This window comes from Hoplias malabaricus, chromosome 3, assembly GCF_029633855.1.
Source record: "Hoplias malabaricus isolate fHopMal1 chromosome 3, fHopMal1.hap1, whole genome shotgun sequence".
Taxonomy (NCBI): Eukaryota; Metazoa; Chordata; class Actinopteri; order Characiformes; family Erythrinidae; genus Hoplias; species Hoplias malabaricus.
The window spans coordinates 31,417,706-31,442,600 of NC_089802.1; the positions used below are offsets into that span (position 1 = coordinate 31,417,706).

Genomic DNA, 24,895 nt, shown 5'->3' on the forward strand with positions numbered 1-24,895 from the left:
TGGATGGCTCAAAACTGTGTCATGTAACAGTGGATAAACCATGACTCTGTTCTGACTTCATCTGTTGATCTCTGGCCCTGTCACTGACACAATGCTGGAACCGAGCACCCTTGCAACACCCCCTGCTGATGACGTATCCTTGGTTCCCAGCAGAACAGGTGGAAACATGGACTGGTTTCCTGGAGCGTACCAAGGTTCCAAGAATCAGGGAGGGAAACAGTCCAAGAAACAGTTCTTTTGGTGGAAGTGTGTCTTTGGGGGCACGCGGGGGGGGCGGTGGGGTTGGAGCAGGCACAATGAACCTTCTGTGTAATTGCACGTCACTGCTTTATGCTGTCTCATACTGATGAGGAGAGCGAGGGAGAAAACGAGACTAGGATCTCTGTCTGAGAAATTTCTTTGATCATATCCCAATTTGACAGCTGGTGAAAACGACTATGACACAAATTAGCCTCCAGAGTGTAGCATAGTACATGACAGTGCAGAAGCACAAATGTGTTTTTGTGTACATCTCTGACAATTCAGTTACATGGATCAACTTAACAAGACGAGCTAAGCAAAGTCAGCCACGTCAACAGCAGCCTCACTGAAGGAAACTCATTCAGTTCTAGCAGAATATAGCTATTAGCATTTAACTTAGAACCTCACTCTTGCTAATATCCTCTTAACAGTGAGGAGAGCCCTTTTACAAAAGTCTCCTATTTAATTTTATCTCTTTATAAGCATCAGCTCTGAAGCTAATTCTACCTCTAATTTAAACAAATATTTTCTTCCGTGGTGAAATAACATCAGAAGACTGATCAGATATCAGAAAACAACCTGTGCAAATCAGCATGCTTGGTTATGGGCCACATATAACACAATGAAGTCTTTGGCAGTAGTTAGTTTTAAAGCTACAGCATTTAAAAGACATGGGACAAATGAGGTAAAAGTCACTTATAGCTATTATCATATTAATCAATGCAAATTTTTCTTTGGATAGCAAGTACACAAACACACACAAAATTAGCGCTATCCAATGAAAACCATGTATATCCAAAATAGCAAATTTACACAAGGACAAAACCTTCATAAATTTCAAAGACAATCAATGTAAAAAGATTTTATTCCAAATAATTTTGGAGCCTTTCTTTTGGTCCATTCTTCATGATTTTTTTAACATAATGTGGAGGACATCTGCTTTGTTCAAATGATGTAGTAAACAACAACAACAACAAAAAGTACAAAAATGAAATGGAGATGCATATTTATGTCTGGACAGCAACAATATATAAAGCACTGAGAATGATTTTATTTATAGGCCCAACTGTCATAGCCTTCATGCTCCATGGACTTGAGAAATGTTAAAATTAGCTTATTGTAAATTTGCACGAAGGAAATAAAACAAAGCATCAGGAAGGTTCTAAAAACAGACATCGTTTGATCCTTTTAAAAAAAGCCTCTTCTAATGTGAACAAAAACAGGGCCCAGAAATCAATCATCTTTTTTTTTTGTCAGTAAAACCAAAATAGCAACTTCAGAACATTTCATTACCAGAATACTTGGGTGAGGGGCATAAGGCAATTAATAGACAAAATATACATTGAAAGAACCTTACATGGCACTAAATATCCTGCACTGGCAGTCCTCCTCGGTCTCCCTTCCTAATGTCAATAGGTATTTTCAATGAGTAAATACTGCCACCTGCTGGTAGGATGTCCAAGAAGTAAACCATTTTAAATGGGAAATATGGAAAGACAAAAACCTATTTCAGTTCATGTACATATTAATGTGGAGATCTGAATCACCTACCTACCCACAAACTGTAAAATAATACCATTTAGTCAGTAGTGACTACTAGTGACAGGGTGCACAAAAGAAAACTATGTAGTATTTTTACCTTAAAATTACAGCTTCAAAATCATTGTGATGCTCCACTGACCTGTAAAAGGGAGAATAGAGCCTCTGTTGTTGCTACCCCAGGGTCAGCACCGCAGAAACTGCACTTTGTAACTATGTAACCGTTTGGAGAGGGGAGGCTCTCACACTAAACTGAGCTGTGACTTATTCTAATTTAAAGGAGCCGCTGCTGAACAGGGCTGTGTAGACGGGGAAAAGGGGGCTGTTGTGTTTTATCCTTGTGGTATTTTGATCAAAGCAGGTCACAGACCTTTTACTGAGAACCCTGAACTGTGTTCACCTGTGGAGAAGGTGTATGTCACCTTTAAAAGAATGATTCGCAGGTCAGCACTGACTGTTTATTTCAATCCTTTAAAATTATCTCCATATTTACATGAAAACTATGTATGTCTGATGCATGTCTGATCGCTCCCGTACACACACAAAGCTACATGTATAAGTACACAGTTAAATAAACACGGTGAAAGATGTATTAAAATATTTTAACAAAATCTTAAAGGCAACTAGGCCTAATACTATAAAAGAAATTGTTTCAGGGAACGCCATTCGCAGAATGTTTCAAAGGTGAAGGCAGCTTCTTTACAGTTCCTTTTAAAAATAGTTGACTTTCTTCTTGTTTTAAAAAATGGACATACTAAAACAAATAAAAAGAATTATGATAGTTCAGCCACACGTGCGAGAAGTAGCCATGACAAATCATTCAGATCATATTTAGACAGTCTAACCGGATTGGATTTCACAGTGCATCTTTTGATGAATAGATTCAGGACGTTCTTTGAGTTTCAGCAGTCGCTGGCAAAGGGGCAGAATGACAAATTCATGACAGTAATCTAAAATTTTGCATTCCACTTTCCAGTGGTTTTCAAATTCTGTCCATGTGAGCACATTAAAAACTTCATCTCATTAAAAAGTCCAGCCAAACTGCTCGTGGACATCAAGTCTTTCAAATTCAACGGCAAAGTGTTACATTAAAATTGTGTCATTTTTATCTGGGCTGCAGAAATAACATCTTCCCAATTCAAACAAAACTATATAATGCCATTCCCCAACTGACCTGCTTGCTTAGGGTTTCATCTATTTGAAAGGTTCTAAATTGCCTGTTAAGGCAGAGTCCATGAGGTCGTCGTCTTCTGTGTGCATATACATAGGACTGGGACGTGAGGGGCGCTCGGAACTCAACATGGACATGGAAGGTTCTGAGGAAGACATGGGTGATCTAGACCAACTGTCTATCTTCATTGGGTGAGAAGAGGGACCACAGGACATGGCTGATTTCTTCTTCTCCTTATCGCGGTCCCGCTCTCTGTCTCGGTCTCTGTCCCTATCCCGCTCCCTGTCCTTCTGTTTCTTCTTTTCCTTTTTGTGTTTCTTGTGTTTCTCTCCCATGCTTACAGATATGGAGCTCATGTAATCTTGCGGGGGTTGGAGTGGTCGCATAGTCTGATCGTCGTCTGAGCTGGGGCTGTTCTGATGGGATTTCTCTGCCACCGAACTGCTGCCCGATTCGCTTTCGCTGTCTTGGTTCAGAGGGGTGTACCCTGGGGAACGACTATGACTTGGGGAACTGCGGTCGTGTTTTGGGGTGGAACCACTGAAAAGAGGCGATGCTTTTAGGCCTGAATGCTGTGAGCCTGTCCCTTCTCCAGGCTTCTGGAGGGTTACTTTGGACTTGATGCTTGGAGAACCTCCGTCCGGCTTGCTGATGATGATCTTAGCCACGCCAGTGCTGCTTACTCCACTGCTCTTTGGATCCATCATTTTTTTGTCACTCGAGGTGCCCCCGGATACAGACACTTTTTTGCCCTCTTTTTCCGCCTTGTCTCTCTTGCTTAGGTACTCGCCTCCCTTGGAGGATGCAGGACCAACATTTGGAGGCAATCCCCCACCTCCACCCCCAGTATTGCCACCACCTCCCCCACCCTCTCCCTCCTCCCCTCCAATCCCACCACTGCCTACACTCTTCAGCTTGTCTATGACTGCTGTCAAGGAAGGCTTTTTGTTTCGACTCGGAGACTTACCCTTGGCGTTGGGGTTGTTCCCACCGCCTCCTCCTCCACCACTACCCCCGCCTCCTCCGCTACCTGAACCGCCCCCATACTGGGACTGGCCACTGGAGGAAAAAGACATGGAGCCTGAGGAAGAGGAGGAACTCGCAGAGGAAGTGGAGGATGAGGAGGAACCAGAGGAAGACCCACTTCCCAACTGTTTCTGAGAACCCATCCCACCACTGGAAGATGATTTGGAGCCTCCAGAACTGCCACTTCCAGAGCCAATTGGGGACTTAGCTTTTGAAGATGGTGGGGTGCCGGGAACCTGACCCTGCTGAAGTTTCATTGGGGAGGAAAGTTTATCGGAACTACCAGAGCGGGAGTGCGAAGGTGAGATATTAGGCTTGATGTTTGGGTTCATCATTGATCCAGGTGGCTTACCTCCTTGGGGCTTCATTTTGTTCCCAGTAACTGTTCCACTACTACCACCACTACTTGAGCTTGACATACCATGCTTGGTGATTGGAGAAGAGCCTGGTTTGCCCGAGCCCATTCCCAGGGAAGAGCTTTTGGATTGAGAAGACATGCCACTTCCACCTCCGCCGCTATTTGGTGGCTTAGAACTACTTCCTTGCCCCATGGACCCTTCCATCTTGCTGCTCTTTATCTTTCCTGAAGATGAGGAGGAGTGAGAATGGTGGCTTTTGCTGCTACCTGTGCCACTGGCACCACTAGTGCTTCCGCTTGCTGAGCTGCTTGATATATAACCCCCATGAGATGATGTTTTCCCCCCAGTTATGGTCTTGGGGATTTGTATTGTGATTTTAGGTATTGGTGGCGTAGCACCACCTGGTGGAGTCTGTGAACGACCCGAGCTTCCTGGCGATTTGGAACCCCCACCACTCAATGATCCTCCTGAACTAGCACTTCCACTGGGAGGGGTATAGGGTCTCCCTCCGGAGCTGTGTGAGGGAGACTTGCCATCAGGATCCAGCTTCTTACGCTTGGGAGGTTTCTCTTTTGATTTTCCTTCACTAGATGGTGTACGGCTCCGCTTCATCTGTTTCCCATCTGAAGAGCCCATTCCTCCCATCCCCATCCCAGAGCTTCCTCCTCCATTATCTTCCTTTGGCCTCATCTGCTGCTGTTTCACTTTTACGTCACTGTTCTTGAAATCACTGCCCACTCCTCCCATGCCGATCATGACTGGACTTTGGCTACCACCTCCATGGGAAGAATGTGAATCTCCCATATCTGGCGCTGGAAGCAGCGGCTTCCCTCCTCCACTGTTTCCACTGAAAACAATGCCAATGTCAAAAGGGTCCTTCAAAGAGGCATCGGGTGTGCTACGTCCATGGGAGGTGGGATTCTGAGGGGTGCCTGAGGGAGTGTTCTGCTGACTACCCCCACTGAAGCCTGTGACAAGGTCATGATCCGGTTCTGGGCTAAGAGAACTGTCCTCAAAATAGCTCTGTAAGTTTCCCTGTGTAGGCAGCAGCTCTGGATTAAAGTCTGTGTCTGGGAAGAAGTTACTCGAGGAGGCATCACTGTTGGGTGTTGCTGCGGTAGCGGCCTCTGCAATTAAATCTGCTGGATCGGTGAAGGGGTTCTCATTGCTGTTGGCATTAAAAAGGTCTGCCTCAAATACTGCGCTACCCTGCCCAGAACTGGAGGAGTCCCTTAAGGGAGTACCTAAGGAACCTCCCTCCTCCCCACCCATGTGATGCTGCCCATGGCTGCTGATGCTTCCTTTATTGGACTGATCAGGAATATCAGACAGGATGTCATTAATGTCAGGCCCAATACTGTCAGAGCTTGAGAGGCGAACCATGCGCGGTACAGTCCCCGAAGGCTGAGCCTGCGCTTGTGTCTGAGCTTGGACATGTGACTGTGGGTGATAAGATATTCCAGGACCTGAGGGTGGGGTCCCACATTGGCTTGGGGCTGGTGTGATACTGTGAGGAGTGTCTAGTCCATCACCAGGAAGATTGACATCGAAGATAGGATTCTGAGAGGCATCAACATCCATGGAAAAGAGCTCACGGTGGAAGTCATCTTCGGTAGGGTGGTGCATGTGATGGTGCTGTTGACTCATACTTCCCACTTGCTGTTGTTGAGATTGCTGTTTCATCCCTATCCCTCCACCTGCTCCTGCGCCTTTGTCCAAGGTCCTTGGGCGTTTCTTCTTGCCCTTGGTGCCGGTTATTGGACAAGACTGACCTTGGCTGTCTGTGCGTGGAGACCCAGAGGAGTTCTGCCTCTCTAGAGGACTACTGCTGTAAAGTGCTGCAAAGTCCTGTGAAGGGTTGTCCTTCAGCAAATTCATCAGCATGGGATGGTTTTTGGTGTTGCTAGCTGGTGAGGTGGTTGGTGGTGGTGTCTGATGGGGCTGTGAACCTGCGGAGGCTTGGGGAGTGGGACTAGACCCCACACTCCCTGTTATCTGCAACAGGCTGGTCAAAATCGGGTTCTGAGTCACTTTGCTGAAGTCATCCGAAGCATGGCTGTGATGAGATTGTGGCTGCTGCATCTGTTGTTGACTTCCCACTTGTCCCATGTTATCCACACCTGAACTGTTCTGACGACTCATGTTGAACAGTGAGGTGATGGGACCTTGGAATGCCCCACCTGGGCCCATGCTTCCAGCACCACTGCCTCCTGTAGGTGTGGCTCCTCCTCCAACCCCAGGGATGCCCATGGGGTTATTCCCATCAGGCCCAGGGACCATTCCCATGTAACCTGGGCTGCCCGTGGGGGGTAAGTTCTTCTTCACCATTATCTCCACCGTTTCAGCTATAAGGGACAAAGCAGGGGTATCTGCCTGAATCGTCTCAGCCTTGCGTCGGATAGCTCGCATGGTCACAGGGATGGACATGCATCTAAGAAGGTTAAAAAAGACAAATGTGAAATTTTAAAAAGAGAAACCGTAATATATTAACATATTCTGTAATAAAAGTGTAACATGTTGAGGGTATACCATGTTTTTTAATTGATTTTTTTAGGTGGACACTTTGAAATCTTAAGTAAAAAAACATATTCTGGTTTGTTTAACACTTTTTTGTTTACTACCATAATTCAATATGGGTGCCTTCATATTTTAAACGTCTTCCATATTCATTTACAATGTAGGAAATAAGAAAAAACTAAGAAAAACCATTGAATGAGATGATGTCCAAACTTCTGACCGGTGCTGTACATTCACAACATGTGGAAAATGGCCCAAAACAAAGGAAACCCTCCCTGAGTTGGTGTGTCCAAACATTTGACTGGTACTGTATATATTCATTTTGTGCTGCTTCCTGTTCTAGGGGGGTTTTGCCATGTCACTAGCTCCATTTTGCATGGCAGCTGTGCTAGTGGAAAAGCAACTATATATAAGCGGGGTCAATCCCATGCAGTGGAAAACCACCATTGGAGAGCACACTGACAAGGTTAAATGTAGTAAAACAGACAACTGGTCATGGCTCCTTATTACTGTGCCCTTGGGGATTGCTTGGACAGTGGGTAAATATCATTTAAAGAAACTGTTCTAAGACAAGGAGAATGGTGCTGAGGTCCTTGACCCTTGAGGTAATTTAAACAAAGCATGTCTCCGAAGTTTCATTAAGACACCAGAACCTGTGGGACAGGTGGTATAATATGTCCCCTTTAAGCTCCAGGATCATCTGTGTAAGTCAAGCAATGTTAAAAAATGCAAGTGCAGCTATTGCAAAATCTTGAACACGCCAAACATGCCAGTGTTTTCTTTGGCTCACCTGTCAACATATTTTGGTTTAAGACAAATTAAAAGCCTTCAGCACAAGTAGACTGCTGTACCTACCTCTGAACCACCTTGGTAATGAATTCATCTGTACAGATCAAAGCATCTGACAAGCCTTTATACAACTTACAGGCCACCTGCCTTGAGTCAATCACATCCATCACGACTGAGAGAAAGAGAAGACAATGAAGTAGGGGAAAGAAACCAGGTTAGACGGTAAGGTAACCCAGCTCCTTCAGTAAATCTGCATGCATGTGGAAATCAGATTAAAATGTGTTCTCACCACAAACAAGTGACTCATTCACAGGATGCTGGAAAGAAACACTGAAACTGGAGTCTGTCAGTGGGCACACCTCAAACTGCAGCAGCCCTGGAGTATCTATAGCAAAGAACACAAAATTACAGTACTACAATAATGTTTTCAAACACAGTATCATAGATTTTACAACTAACAACAGTTGTTTCATTAACGATGCAACATGCTACCAAAACAATATGTTTTTTCAACATATATTTTATGTTTTATAAGATGTTTCTAGATCTAAGACAATAACTGGAGAGAAAACTTTGGGAAGGGACACCCACCTTCCTTGATGTAGGTCTTTTTAACGCAGCTGCCGATCAGTGTGTTGTAAGCCGCCTGGTGTCGAATGATGTCCAGAAGAGGGGGCACATGGGCTGGATGTCGGAAGGGAATTTTATAAACTAGTGCTCCCTCCAGAGATCTTCCGTCCTGAACCGGGGCGTCTCCGTTGAGGTAATAACAATGCGGCTGTCCTGGTAATGACTGATGAAGTAATAAAGTAGATTCACACATAAGTATGATAACTTACACCAATGAGAATGATTAAATTGCCACTTACCGTGACTGACAAGTAACAAAATGCACTGTTGACAGGCAATAACTGCTCATGGTTGAAAAGAGAATGAATAGATGATAAGGTCTCATAAGTCTCATTTATTTTAAAGGAGACAAATTCTACCTCTTTTCCACAAATGTTTTTCTCCACTTAACCTCGTCTTTTCGTTCTCAACTTAACATGGGTCCAACACTGTGACTGGAGAGACTCTGACGAGGTGGGACAATCCTTAAATCTCCATACACTATGCTAGATACAGCACAATCTAATAACACATTTTTCTATGTTTTCTTACTTAGACAGACCACAAAAACTGAGCCCTTTAAACAAGATTATTTACCTGCAACAATTAAAAAAAATGACCTCTTACTATTTTTGCAGACACCAATAATGGACTGACACTAATAAGCACTTTTTATTAAAGTCTCTATTAACTGTGTTCAACAGCCACATTTTAGAGATAATCCAGCTCTAACTACAGCCCTTCAGCATGGGCACTTCAGATTTTTCACCAGTGTTGGTTGTGATAACCTTATATTAACTGAAAACTGAACATTTTCATTCATTGTAAAATCCAGGACCTGATCTGTACTGAATTTCCTGGTTTAGTTACATTTTTAATCCCACTCAAATTAATTTATATTGCTGTCACAAAGCAGAATTACAGAATTAAACCAGAGCATAATAAAAAAAAGCAGTGTATAATCAGAGACCAGTATGAATGAGGAATTTTACAATTCTAATAATGAGTGTACAGTAATGTATAATGCCATATTCATAGTCAATTGAATCGTAAGATTAAAAATTACAAAGCAGACTGGAATTTATACAGAGATTAGAACTCACTGCATAGAAACGCATAGACCGGGATGAAGCTGGATGATTAACTCCTTCTTCTTCATTGAGTTGGCTTTTAACAATGAGATCGTAGAGTGAGGACAAAGTTGGGGCTGATTCAAATACAGGGATGCCTAAAAATAAAAAAAGAACAATGGAAATAAAGAAAAGCTACACAATTATGTATAAAAGTCAATGAAGCACTTAAAAAAATAAACAAATAAACCCATACATTTTCCTGTTTACTAAAGTGCACTTTTTACCTGTAACATTCCCAATTTTCTGAATGAAAGACAGTGAGAAAGGCATGGGTTTGTTCATCTTCAGGAAGAAACAAGCTGGCAAGTCTATGCAGTTTGAGTTTGTCACTGGAGAAAATGTTGGAGTCCTGAGGGGAAAAAATACCAAGGAAAACAAGATACATACAACATACAGAGCTTCAAAATATGTAGAATAATCAGAAAATACATGCTATAATTATTTATTTACATAGATATAATCATAAAAATACATTTAGCCTTATAACATCAAATCCTAATTTTCCTCTTACATAAAAGTCAAAAGCACATATTGTTGTGAACAAATGTAATAATGAGCATTGTACCAAATAATTTCCTCTTTTACCCTTTGTTATCCACTGGGTGGGATCCAGTGATGAGAGGAGCGATGGGAAGCTTGTACCCTGATGAAGTTCCTTCCACTGTCACAGACACACTCACTCCCAGTGAACGCGGGACTGCACAGAAACAACAAAAAAATTCAGGAAGGAGATGAAGATGCAGATGACTAGCAAAGTCACTGCTTAGATGAGTTTCAATCCCACAACACTATAAACAAGGGCTCACTTCTCAAAGCAGATTGATTCTTCTTATTATTAGTCTAAATTTTAGTCATTGCCAATTCCACTTGTAAGCGATTCCCCTAATCGCAAGCATGCACTTCCTCCAAGAACATCCACATGACCAACCCAGTTTCTTCTTTTCAAACTGCTGCAAACATAATGCCAAGAATGCAAGCTATCCAGATCTGTCACATCCAAATGTGCTACCTAGGACTTAGAGGGCGTAGGCAGCACCAGGAATCAAACTTAAGATCTCCTGAGGAAGGGGCCTACAGTTGACCGCTGTCCCTGATATGTTCTTAAGAAAAAGACTGTAGCATTTAAAAAAAAAATGGAAAAAATATTCTTAAATTTAATAAAAAGAAAGTTCCTTCCGAATAATCTTGGACCATTTCTTTTTTTTTAATAATGAGGGTTGCCTTTTTTAAATAATGCAAAAAAATGTGCTTTGATCTAATAGCAACGATACATAGCACAAAGTAAACTTCTGTTTAAAGTGATAACTACTGTCCACTATGTTTTCAATGGTACTTTAGATCAGCGGTCCCCAACCTTTTTTGCGCCATGGACCAGTTTCATCTAAGACAATATTTTCACGGACCGGCCTTCATATGCTCAGGCCTACATTTGCTCGATAATCGTTAATGACGTAATCTAATAATAAATCATCCGTAGTGGTCTTATGTCAAATGCAAACATCAACAGACAATAAACAAGCTTTGTTTATAAATTAATAATCAACAACATCTCTGTAAACGAAAATATTTATTTTAGAACGAAAATCCTTTCTAATAAGAAATAATTATAATAAAAAACTAAACTCGATTCAAGTGACAATACTGGTCATTTCTATATAAAAGGGTGAACAAGTCAATCAAATAATAATAATTTCAATTAGTGAGAGCTCTGCCCAGTAAACATTTAGCCGTTGATTCAGCGTTGAAATAACGTAATGACTGCCGTCTAATCAACGTTCTCTTAAGGTTGAAAATGAAAGTTGAAAAGACGTCCAAACACGGACATTGAAAAGACGACTATTAGACGTATGTTGGACGTCCATTGACGTTATTAACTGGTCCCAAAATAAATTACTTGTATGAAACGCATTTTAGACGTCCACTGACTTTATCGATTGGTCACCACTTAACTAACTTGTTAAGATGGATTTTGGACGTCCATTGGCGTTTAAAATATGTCCTTGACAACTTTTGGACCCATTTTTAACGTCCAGGGACGTTCCTTGTTTACTGGGTGAGCTTGTTTCTCTGCAACAAGCTGGTAATGGGAGACAGTGACACCCGAAATGTGTTCCGTACTGCTACGTACAATCTGTTCCGTAGTTTCGTTTTGGTTGCGAATCACCTGTAGGAATAAACCCGTATTTTAAGTAGGAATCCTTATATTGTCTTTTAAAAGCAGATTTCGTTTTCTTGGAAGTCGTAGGCTCTTCTTCTGTCTCCTTATTGGGCCTTTTCCCCTTTCCAAAGAAGCTCGCCAAAGATGTTGGTTTTTCACTCATTTTTGCTAGCTTTTGGGGTAACGGCTGATTACGCATGTATGCGTCTGTGCGGAATGACATTTCAGAGTGCAGAGTCACTTTTCTAAATAAAACATCAACATTTAGACTGATAATCAATTTAAAAAAAAAAAAAGAAAAAGTCAAACGTTCTGTGCGGCCCGGTACCTAATGGCCCACGGCCCGGTATCGGGTCGCAACCCGGTGGTTGGGGACTGCTGCTTTAGATAACAGCCCTACTCTAAACATTTAGTTGTGCTTATAAGAGGTAGATTTCTCACTTGATGAATCTGTGAAATTGAGCTGGGTCCCGGTGCCTTCCTCAAAGATGTCGTACGGAGAGACATAACACTGCAAGGACAGGAGATGACCGCCGCTCCTTGCTGTCAGCAGACCAACACTGCCGTGCAGTATAGTCTCCACAGTGTTGGCATTTGTGGCCAGTCTGGAGCAAATACAGATATATAGTATTTAAAGTACAGTTTACACAGATTTGCCAAATAAAAAACTGTTATTCCAATTAAACAGAAAAATAATATAAAGCATTATTAAAGCAATACTAGGTAAGATTTGCTCATTTTGGCTCCTGGCTTCCCCCTATATTTGCAGAGTGCAATTTGCAGGCTCTGTTCTCCCTATGAAGTATCACAAAGAAAAGCTGCAATTTTGAGGTAAAAATACTTCCTAGCATTCTTTAATGTTTGATGGCAAAAAACCCAATAGTTTAAATTTATTCAAACCTCAGAAATCTCTGCTTTACTTTCCGCAAAGTAGTACAGTATATTATTTATGGCTTGTTACAGAGAGTATACACAGTTGTTTGCAAGTTTCAAAACCCTTGGGGTCAAATGACATTGTCTGAGCGAAAATAAAAGAACACCTATAGACAGAGTTGCTCTGTTTACCTGTTTTCAATGAGAAAACCAACATAATGTCATTTGCCCAGAGGGTCTCAGTCTTTTGTATGCTTTCTCACACATTAGTAATGCTACGAACCTGAACATGTGCATCATCTTTGTTAAATCCAGTTCAAGAGACTGGAGGGCCAAGTACATCTTTGTCTTCTCTTTACTTGATGGAAAAAAACAAAAGTTGAATAAGTTTATTAATCACAGCTGAACTGTGATGAGGTGAAGGCAAGTATAACAGAATAAACATGAGTTCCAAAAGAAACTCACTTGTCTCCAGGAAGCTTGTAGAGGTTGACCAGACCTTTAAGGTGTTTAGAAAATTCCTCAAAATTTTTTTCTCTGCAGAAAAACAAAACAAAACAAAAAAAACCCCCACTTGAAGACAATTTCAAGGTGAACATAAACTGTTGGTGTCAAGGGAGTCCTGTTCCTCATGTACATCAGCACCTTTGTTCAGCATTTTTAGCTACACATGCAGAATTAGGTCAGATTTGCTTACCTTAAGTGTTGTATCAGCTCTGGACAACTCTACAGAAAAGAAGAAACCTTTATGTCCAGCTAAAAGCAAAAATAAATCTCCTATGCTGTATTGACACTTCTGAATTTGTATATGTCAGCATCTCTTACTCACCGCGGGACTTTCTCCATGGTGGGCCACTTTGACATCCAGCAGCTGCCCTGTGTTGTCCAGCTGCACCTCCACATAGAACATGTCGGTGGTGATGTAACACTCAGTTTCAGTAGGGCTGAGGTGAGAGAGTAACCTGCAGGGGCAAAGGAATATGTTGAATTATCTGAAAACACATACAACCCATGTTATTAAACATCTCTACTCACAAATTATTTATATTTACAGCCCACTGAAATGAGAAAGCAACTTGCAACCGATATCACATTTTATTTGTAAAGAGAACAGAAAGTATTTTATTGCTACTTACATTTGAAGAACTGTTACTCTACTTGGTCTTTCATGGATAAACCTTATATTTATGTAATTACATATAAGTAACCTGATGTATAGCAATATGTATCATGAATATAAAACATATCAATGATAATTCTAGATTTCTAAAGGTTAATGAAGTTAATGAAGCACACAAAAATACAGCATCAGACTTACATGTTCTGACGAGCGATGGACTCTAGACGGTCAGTCATTGAGGCCAGTGACGATACTGTCCAAGCATAAAGTAACAAAACAGAGAGAAGAAGAAATCACAAACGTAAAAAGAATGTAATCCATTAGTCCACCCACCTATGTAAATGCTGGAATCATGAACAGAGCCATCATGAATTCTTTGCATCCATGCATCATTAAAAATAATGTCTTTTACATTGTTAAGTAAGATTAATAAATAATTAATTAAAATACAATTCATTAATCAATATTAATTAAGGTGTTGTTCTCTATGTAATGACTATTACGTTTTTCCCATATCTTACCTTTCAGTGCCCTCTGTAGTGTCTCTAAACAATTGAGCACGAGCTGGTGTCCAGCTGAATTCATCACCCCACGCTTTTCCTGGGCACAGGGTAACAGCAACAATTAGAAAAGATCACAGTGTCAGCTCAGTGGCTTCAACACATGCAGCCTGTTAATCCGATCTAACAGCTCAGTCGGAATAGAAAACATTTATGTAACCACCTCAACTAGAATCAGTAGGATTGAAGTAATAATTTACTACGTAGAAGAATTATATCCATGTAAACGTCTGTATCTATTTACATTCCCAGTACAGATTCATTTAACAAGTTGACAAAAATCTCTGCACGTAAAATCAGCCATTGTCTCCCACTACTCCAGCTCTCTCAGTCTTACCATGGCCTGCCGGACAATCTTACAGGTCTCCTGCCATGGCCGAGAGGCATTGTGTTTGGCGTGTAGTCTCTCCAGCAGGGCTGCCACACGACTCTGTTTCTCCGCCTCTGAAAACCACAATACACTAGTCTTAAACATAATAATAATAAATTAAATTAATATTTTAAAAAAATATATATAAAAAAAATAAATGTCCTTTTTTGTTACATTAAAATGTGTTGGGTTACTAACAGTCTATACTATTTGCTGCAAGACTGAGAAACGTCCACCATCCAGAAACATCCAGCCAACAGCGCCCTGTGGGCAGTGACCTTTGTCCACTGATGAAAGACTAAAAGAAGACCAACACAAACTGTGCAGCAACAGATGAGCTTCTGTTTCTGACTTTACATCCAAAAGGTGGACCAAAAAGATGAAACAGAAAGTGTGAAACAGAGTGGACAGTGAGTGGATGAAGTGCTGAAAAATTCCAGCAGCACAGCTGTTTCTGATCCATATCAGGGCAACACACACTAACACACCACCACACTGGTGTCACTGCATGATGATCCACGACCCAAACATATACCTGCTCTGTGGTGGTCACAAGCATTGAGGAATACTATGAAAGAGTTCCAACAAAGTACGTAAACATATAAAACAGATGAACAATAAACTGTAATCAGAGAACGACAAAGTATACCTTATATGACAAATATTACTGTTAAAATTGACTGTGTAGAAATGTAAGAGAGCAATTTATCAACAAAATACAGATGTAGCAGGAACACTGTAGCCAATAACGATTTAAATGGTTGCCCAAAGAAAGAAACAGTAACTTTTTGTAAAGAGGTTCAACTTAAACATAAATAATGTTTTGTTTTGTATTGAAGCCTGAAGGTGGCTTTCTAAACACCAGCTTCTTACTGGAACACTCCATTCCACCTTAAATAGTGCAGCTGTTCAGTTTCCTGTCTAGATTTTCCCCTTGAATTAAGTCTGTTGAGACTATCTATAACTTATTTGTTCTCCCTAACTTATTTTGTTTTTCTATTATTAATGAAAACTATATTTAAGATGCAATACTAATTATACTAATGCTACTGAAGCTAAGTGGCTAACATAACTGTTTCTATCCATATACATGTTCTGTAAATAAAACCTATATATTTAAGGGCCTACCGGTTCCTTCCTCCGGTTTGGGGCGGTCCGCGGGACCCGGGTTAGTGGGGTTTTGCGAGTTTGTTGGATTTTGCGAGTTTGCGGGGTTTTGTTGTTCTGTAGCGGGGCTACAGCCGCTCATAGGCACCGCCGCCATCTTCCCCGCAAAAACTCACTATGGGGCGCGTCCCAACTTCCCTACTCCCCTACTTCCGACAAAGTGCACTCTGTAGGCCACAAAATAGAAGATTCTGCACTCAAAGAGTGTTATATATGTCCAGAATTTCTTCATGTATATTCAGCTACTAGGTGAACGACCCTACATCTATTTGGTGCACAACTCAGCATTATAAACTTAAGTTTAACCAATGGAGTACACTACTTAGGGAGTCATCAAATGAATGTGATGCATCGAGGGCGCCAAAATTACAGGCAGTGGCAGTGTTGGGCCTTGTTCAAATTTTACTCCGTAAGTCATGGAAGGCTTGGAGGGCCCAGTAAGCCCTAAGTTTGACATTTAACTAAGGATTTCTGCTTGTGAATTCGTACTGAGTTGTAAACAAATTGACTGAGAGGGTTTTGATGTGAAATGTTTCATTTTAATTGAAGTCAGCGGTGATAAGGACCAGATAACTCACTCAGTGCTAAAGCAGAGAAATACATTTTGTCATGTTATAATTCATTCATTTTCTCTAACCGTTTATTCAGTTCAGGGTTGTGGTGGATCTGGCTACCCAGAGTCCTTGGACACCAGGTAGGAACACACCCTGGAGATGGCGACAGGCCTTCGCAGGGCAACACACACTCACATATTCACACCTATGGACACATTTGAGTAGCAAATCCACCTACCAACGTGTGCTTTTGGACCGGGGAAGAAACTGGAGCATCCAGAGGAAACTCACGTGGACACAGGAATATGACACCTTTTACACACAGGACTGGAGTTGTGACATTGCCTGTTGCGCCACTGCCACCTGTCATGTTATGACATATAATCCATAGTGAGATCACAGTGTATCTTAAACAATACCTCATTAGGCATCATGCGCATAATCAGTTTTGTTACTGAGGTATTAATGCAAGAGTATGTGATTAGTATTAACATTTTTGTTATATTTCTTGCAATACTCTTCATATCCCAACAGCAATCTGTAAATCAAATGGTCTGATGACATAAATAAACTTTTTTTTTCTATTTAAGCCACAGGACTGTACAAACTATGTCCAATAGTTTAATTCAGACTGGACTTAATGATTTGATTGCATATGTGATTCTCTACTATATCACCCTGGATAGCAACTGCTAAAACACTTTGTCATCCTGCTGCTGTGAGTCTACTTGTAATGACTAAAATGGTCAAACAGATTTGTTGAGTTGAATTAAGTGAGAGATATCGAGACCACTTTAATTATGTCACAAGCACAGACTCTAAATGGATGGTCTGGTTCCAATGTAACATTCGTAGTGTGTTGCTCAGAGTGCTGATCTGTACATCACCAAAAGTGAGTGAAAGGAAGGACAGATATGTGGCTGAATTTGGGATGATATGAATCATATGATATTGAGTGGGTTCAAGGGGTACAACGCTAAGATCCAGGAGCATGGAGCAGGAATCGAACCCACAACCTCCAGGTCCCTGGAGCTGCGTGACTGCAACACTACCTGCTGCACCACCGTGCCGCCCTACAACAAGTTAATAACACAAATAATTTCTTACCCTAGAAGGCATTTCCATTACATATGATCAATTTTTTTTAATACTCTTTCAATGTGAATATGTTTGCATTAGTTGAATGTATTTCCTTTGGGAATTGTAATGCCGCACAACTCATGATGCGATATGTTCTTCTGCAAGTTATGAAAATGGTCTGTTACCACCATGAAAAGGGGGTTTAGTAAAGGACAAGGAAGAATGGAGGTTTACGCAAAGATGTTTATTCAAACAGAAGTAACACTGAACATGACCAGGAGATTATGTTAAAATAGTAAGGCATACCTTGACAGAAAATGAAATGACATGTTGTGATTGTAGTGACACAATTCTAACAGCAGAGGGGAGCAGAGACAGACTTGCTTGGACTCACATACCATGCTTGAGTGGACGCTCCAGAATATGAAGAAGCTTTTTTTTCTTCAGAACACTCATCCCAGAATATTATCATCAGATAACAGATAGCCATATGCTTTTAAAAAGCCAGCGACTTTATTTATTTATTTAATTATTGTGGTTGCTATGACTCAAAACAGCAGTGAGAAAATTAGAGAATGGGAATGAGGCCTAGGCCAACTTTGAGATGAAAATGAAATGGACAGAAAAGGTGTGTTCATGTGTGGTTGTGTCTGTGTGTGTGCGAGTGTGTAAGAAAAAGGAGGGACAAGAGAGATGGAAGAGATGCCCGCTGTAATTGATGTGTCTACTGGGAGCTGGCAGGGGATGGGCTTGGCATGAGTGCCAGCGTATCAGTGGAATAAAGGAAGGAGGGGGCACACACATGGGCACAGAGGCTTGGAGCTGAAGCCGTGCCATCAATCAGGGGGTACTTCACCCCGCCACGGCAGCAGGACCCCCCTATTGGGCCGTGGGGTGGGTTAGAGGGGCCTGTTCTCTAGTGCTAAATAACCCTCTTCTGCCCCACCCGCCCCGTTATACAGTGGGTATGGGGAAAAAAATGCCAGCTTCTGTTTCCAATCCTTTTCATTCTCTGCCATTAAAAACTTCACTGATCCGCCATTTTGGTTCTGAGACTAATGCAAGCTGACGCCACCCATAAGTCTAGAACCGCCATCTTGGCTCCATCTCCACTGCTCAGTTTGATCTCCTCGCCAGTGTGCTTTAGATTCAGTGGGCGGGTAAGTAAAACTCCTTTAAAAAGTGAATTTACTTACAATTGGCCCTCTCATATTGTCCTTCTTATGTTGGACAGATATGATACTTAGCTGTTAGAAGATGTTAGCTTGTTGCTTAGCATGAAGAGCTGGGTTGCAAGATTACCAACATAATTACTTTCAATCATTAAATTAAAATAAATGTACATATTGGTGGATGTGGAAATATGGGAAAATAAATTGCCAAACGTTAGACAGTGATATTATTTAAAGCACGACTTTGTAAGATTTGTTATTTTTGCAATAAGTTGCAGATTGTAATTCGCTGTTACAGCACTGTCCTGAAAATCAAGGGGGAGGTGAAAGAGGGAGATTGGTTTCCTGCCTACCTACAAAAATGACATAGGGCAGTTTCTGCAGTGCTGAGCCTGAAGTAATAATGACAGAGGCTCCTTTCTCTTTATTACAGGTCAGTGAAGCATAAGACATTATTTTGAAGCTATTAAGGTAAAAAAACAACTTAGTGTTAGTTTAAAGCAGGTATAAGGCTAGCAACACACTAAAAAATCATATCTAATGCTACCATCTGGCTCCTTTACCTCTTCTCATGTTTTTCTGGCTGAGATTTAGGTTTAGAGTGAAAGTGGAATAATTTTGACTGTATGTAAAGTGAATTTATTAATATTTTAGAAAGATATGTTCCCTTGCTCTTAGGAGGCTAGTTAGCTGCTTAGCATGAAAGTCCAGCTACTTGAGAGAAGGCAAGAATTGTCTTCTAAAAACAATATAGTTAAATACAGGCTTATCAGCTTGTCAGTTAGTGGATTAGATGTTTTTTTTTTTTTTTTTTTAGCAGGAATGTTAGTCTGTTCAAATTAACTTAGCACAAGTATGAAAAGATATGAATGCCTCCATGAATATTAATATGGTTAGCAAAACTTGCGTTAGCACCTATAAGACTTTAGGCACCATTTTGTTCTGTACTACTACATGACTAGAACTTTTTTTTTTTTTTTTTTTTAATTACTTAATTACTGACGCTATATATTGCATGAATTCATTAAGGAATAGTTATTTTAATAAGGTCAACAGTGAAAATATTTTGTACGTTATTGCTAGCCATTTTTATAATAATATGTTATGTACATAATGATTATGCTTAATGCTACATTAAATATTGTGAGACATGTCTGGCCAGAGATGTATCTGTGTGTCAACACAACTCACCAAGATTCTGGACATTTATAATATCGTTTTCCTAGTTATGGCATCAGCATTCCCATGAAATATTGCAATCACATTCAATGTTGCAACATTAATTTTGTCCTAGCTTCTGTATGAGGCATATCTTAAGTAATGAACAAGTAGCTATGGGTTTCTGAAATAAACAGCATTCTTCATATGATGAATAAAGAATTAAGGAATACTAATTACTGGTTTAAGTCTATTACTGACGTCAGATGTCACCTCTTTAACTTTCTTCATATTAAGCTCACTTTATTCATTTCCCATAATTGTTTTATTAAAGTAGGACTTAAAAATTGTCAAACTTTTTTATTCTGGTAATTTATTAAATCATTGTGCGTCAGTGAGCGAGGATAAATATTAATGAATTCATTCATTCATTCATTCATTCATTCAAATACAGTTGAAAAGAGTTGATGTTTTTCTATTCTCATTGACTAAGCAGTGATTACTGGAAGACTGGGAATTCAAGCCTCCGCATTATCAGTGTTCCTTGTTTAGGAATTCAAGAGATCATAACTGGATACCCCTCTCTCTCCCTTCAATACTCAGCATGATATTCAGTCAGATCTCAGTCTGAAGTTGTACACATTGAACTAAAATACCATGTGCATGATTCTTACAATGTGTATCATTTATAGTTCATGCTCATACAATGTCTACATAATATAGTTTATAGATGTATGTGTTAATTTCTTATGCCTACCTAGTGTGAAAAAATCCGTTTTAACCCTGCCCCTAACCCTAACTGTAATCCTAAATCTAAACTTAAGCCTAAATAACACCAAAACCCTAAGTGTGATTTCTAGCATACACTTAAGCTTAACCCTAAGACCCAAAAGGTAAGAAGCAGCAGAATTTTCTTTAGCCATCCTCCTGTCTAATATTCTCCAACAACAGTTTACATTTATCTTTCTGTAATTTTTTATGAGTACAAAATAGTTGGCCTGGGTTTAGTGAAAGAGTGCCACCAGTGGATGGGAGTTAAGCTAGTACAGGCAAAATAAAGTTGAATGCTAACGAACCATAACAGGAGTGCTCCTTTTTGTTGTTTCGTTGTGCAGTGATGTTGTATTAGCAGCTGTTTCCAAATGGAACTGAAGTGTAATGCAGCCACATACTGTGATTTATGTTGTCAGTTTGAAAGGCATAGAGTAGTTCAGTAGATTCTGGAATATAAGTGTTTTTTCATTGCTTCAGGCACATTTACATAGATGCATGAAATTTCCATAAAAGATTAATTGGTCAAGGCTGGTCAGAGTCCTAAAACCTCAGGGGGAGAAGTTCAAAAAGGGGGCAGTCGGCGACCAGAAGAAGCGCTCAAAACCTGGCTGAGAATGTTTTTTGATTCCTCTGTTTACTGTGGTAGTGGAAAGCAGAGAACTGAGTGATTTAATGCGGACTTTACTGGAATATGGCCCATTGGCCTCAGCCTTCATAATTAAGTGGGGTGACACATATTCAAAATAAAACCCTAAGTGTGGTCAGACTGGCACCAATGTGGTCATAGTTCAGAGAAAAACTCTACTGAATACACGTTTGTATGCATTTTAACTTTATGCTTCTGATGTATGGTGCCAAAAACAAATTAAGTGCTTAATCATTTTATTCGGTATCATCAAGCGTATAGCCAACTGGCATATTCCTGTCCACCACATGACCTACTAATCTGCTATAAAGCTGGAGCAACCAGCTTTAGTTATGTGGCCCTATCAAATTAAAAGCAGAGGTCAGTGACAAATAGATGACCAAAACCCTGTGGCAAAACGTTTTTTTTAATGAGATTAGATGTACATTTACACTGTGTGTACCTTTTCTCTGAGAGTACACTACAGGACTGTGGCAGTTTAGAAAGGGTTGCTGTCGCACAACTCCAGGGTCTCAGGGAGATTGGTGTGTTCTCTTTGTGTCTGCAAGGGTTTCATCTAGGTGCTTGGGATTCTGACCACAATTCAAAAACACTCGAAATGTTCCAGTGTGGTAGGTTGATTGGCGACTCAAAAGTGACTGTAGGTGTGAGTGTGTGAGTGAATGTGTGTGTGTCTGTGTTGCCCTGTGAAGGACTGGCGTCCCCTCCAAGGGTGTATTCCTGCCTTGTGCCCAATGATTCCAGGTAGGCTCTGGACCCACCGTGACCCTGAATTGGATAAGCGGTTCCAGATAATGGATGGATGGATGGATGTTCCAGTGTGTGAATGACTGGGTAACTGTGTGTAACTCTACACAGGTGTGTGTGTGTATAAATGACTGGGTAAATGTATGTAACTGTAAACATGTGTGTGTGAATGATTGGGTGAGTGTGTGTAACTCGACACAGGTGTATGTATGTGTGTGTGTATGTGTGTATAAATGACTGGATAAATGTGTGTAACTGTCCACATGTGTGTGTGAATGACTGGGTGAGTGTGTGAAATTGTTCACAGGTGTGAGTGTGTGAGCTCCGGTATAGGCTCAGAACTCACCAAGACCCTGATCAGGATGAAGCATTTACAAGGGATGAATAAATGAATGACTGAATGATAAATAAAAGATTTTTCAACTTTATTTGAAATGACTAAAAAAAATTGGAACACTACACAACCATGCAAGGATACCAACACCTGTCATTTTCAGCTGTCTACTCTCACAGATCTTAAAAAACAAGAAAAACAATCCCCAGCTGTTTGTGGTCATCCTTCCACTAGCAGAAGAACAACTCAAAGTAGTGGGTCTGAAGGTATGTGGAGCTGTCAAAGAAGCCTTCTCAGAGTAAAGGAAACAGACAGAAAACAAATAAATATGAGAGCATGTATTTAGCAAAAGGCAAAGTGTGAATGTAATAAAAGAGATATCTTTTTAAACTTTCTGTAAAAATAGTTTTATTTTACATGACAGAACAACATTTAAATTGTACATTGGGGCAATTTTGACTTGACATTAAATAATAGGTTGGACATGCTACATTTTATTTTGCTTTTTAAACTGTATTTACCTGTATTACCTGCAGTAAAACATGCTACAACAATGTCAAATTACAGATTTAAATCTGCCTTCTGCGAGATTTCAGCACTGCCCTTTGTCTTCCTTTTCCAAAAACATAGCTAATCTAATTAATATTTGCATCATCATTGGCAATCATATAACGTCCACATATACAGGCCCCATTTTTTGTATTGAAAGTTGAAAGTTGTAGTAAATATTCATTTTGATTGTTTGGGTAAGCACACTGCACTACACCAATAATAGTCCTTGGGTAAGACTCCTATCTCTACAATTGCCTACCTCTGTGAGATGATAAGAATTGTAGGGTTTCACTTAATAAGAGCATCTGCCAAATGTCATAAATGTAACTGTAAAATAATTGAAGCTGCACACATTGTTAATGGAGGAGCATTCCTTTAATAACTAATTCATTTTTGCATCATTATTGGAGGCCATATAAGGAAAGGAATTCAAAATGTATCTATATATTGGCTTATATATTGGCTAATAAATAGCGGAAACATTTTATTTAGGAAAATATTAAATGAAAACAGTTGAAATTCACAAGAGATACTTTGGAGGATTTTGAATGAAAAGCATAAAACGTGAGCCTGTGCTACTCATCAGTCCTTTGTTGTTCCCAGAGTGATTACACATAAAGTGACATTATTTCTGAAGCTGTGGCATGTGAAATGTATGGAATGTTTCAATTTTCCCCAAATTATAAATTATAAGCTGAACTGTAGCCAGACATAACGCAGGTTGGCCAACATCTTTAAGGGAGCAAAGACATGTGGGAAAAAGACTGCAGGTCCAGAAGCTGGGGGCCTTGAGTGTGTGGATTTGTGTGTGTGTGTGTGTGTGTGTGTGCGTGTGTGGGTGTGTGTGTGAGTAGGTTTGGAAAATGGAGGGTGGGGCGGTTGGTGCGGGTGCGTTTGGGGGGTTGGGGGCGGCCCCTGCAGGACTATTTGCGCTGAAGCTCATTTGCACGACGGCACTTAATTGGCTACAACAATTAATTAATGTGTTGGAAAGTTGGCACAAAAAGTTCATTTAAGAGGGTTTTAATAAGCAATTAGGGGAAAACAACCGGGCGAGCGAGCGCACAAGCGGCAGAGGATCACCGTCAGCCAGAAAACTCGCTTCAGGAGGCCGGCTTTTTAACACTGCATCTTTCCACAAGTCGCTTTAGCAAGAAAATGCAAAAGGCCTTTTTGGGTTTTTTTTTTGTAAGCTTTTTGCGACAGTCACTATTTGTTTTTTAACAGAATGTCACATGCAATAGAGAACTTCAGGGACTTATAGGTCTTCATTCATGGCTTAATAATTTGTTTGAAATATAGCAAGGAATTGCTACTTCTAATTTAATGTGATCATCACATGTTGTATTTCAACTCTGCAAATAAAAAAATGTTCCATTACTAATTGCTTTTAAACAAAATGGTTGAAGTATTGAAACCCCCAGTGGAAATATAATCTTTAGAGAATGTTTTTTTTTATGTTGTTTACACCTAAGCAGCGTATATATATATATATATATATATATATATATATATATATATATATATATATATATATATATAATGTGTGTGTGTGTGTGTTTCATATGATTTAATATAGTTGAATAGTTTGACACTATATTTAGTTGGATTTAGACCTGCTGTTAGCATGATGCTAATTATTGGACTTTAAACTTCTGGTTAGCTGCATTAGCCTCGTAGCTCCGGTACAAGACTAGAGACAATAACTTAAGACAGGAACATGTCTTGGGTGATGGATACATTTGGGGAAAAGGGAGGGGAAATTTTGTTAAGTTGTTATTAAGTTACGTAGCAACTGCGCTAAGCAGCTAGCTGAGGTAATGGGTTCCTGGATAGTTTTGTTTCAAATGGCCTTCGAAGTTGCTCTCTCTCTCTCTCTCTCTCTCTCTCTCTCTCTCTCTCTCTCTCTCGCCTTCTGTCTTGCTCTCTCTCCATCACACACATACACACACACACCGTATGAAATATCGCATGACTAATGAGGGAAGCAGGTTGGGATCCTGGGGAAGATGTCCTTGGAAGACGAATGCATTTTCAGCAGAATAATTAACTTAATTAACAAATTCGCATGCATATTCATCAGCCTATTAATGTCTCCTACGCGCTGCTTGATGAGCAGTGGGGTAATAACCGGCTCATTTGCATACAGCGATCGCACCACGCGCAGAGAAAAGGGAAGGAAAAGGCCGTGGAAAAAAGAGAGAGAACACGAGAAAGACATGGAAAACACACGAGAGAGAGAGAGAG

At 40.4% G+C, this 24,895-nt stretch overlaps 1 protein-coding gene across 1 annotated transcript; it reads right to left on the minus strand.

The window, feature by feature from the left end:
• Positions 1-1,129: 1,129 nt before the first annotated feature.
• Positions 1,130-15,762, minus strand: med1 (mediator complex subunit 1). Its single transcript, XM_066664536.1, has 16 exons — positions 15,593-15,762; positions 14,432-14,538; positions 14,056-14,134; positions 13,733-13,787; positions 13,244-13,376; positions 13,112-13,140; positions 12,880-12,951; positions 12,698-12,772; positions 11,983-12,146; positions 9,969-10,080; positions 9,608-9,732; positions 9,354-9,478; positions 8,233-8,434; positions 7,931-8,026; positions 7,708-7,813; positions 1,130-6,766 (listed from the first exon to the last, which is right to left on the minus strand). Exons 1-16 carry the CDS (start codon positions 15,726-15,728, stop codon positions 2,974-2,976), a joined length of 5,409 nt encoding a protein of 1,802 aa, XP_066520633.1. The 5' UTR covers positions 15,729-15,762; the 3' UTR covers positions 1,130-2,973.
• Between the last annotated feature and the right edge of the window lie 9,133 nt (positions 15,763-24,895).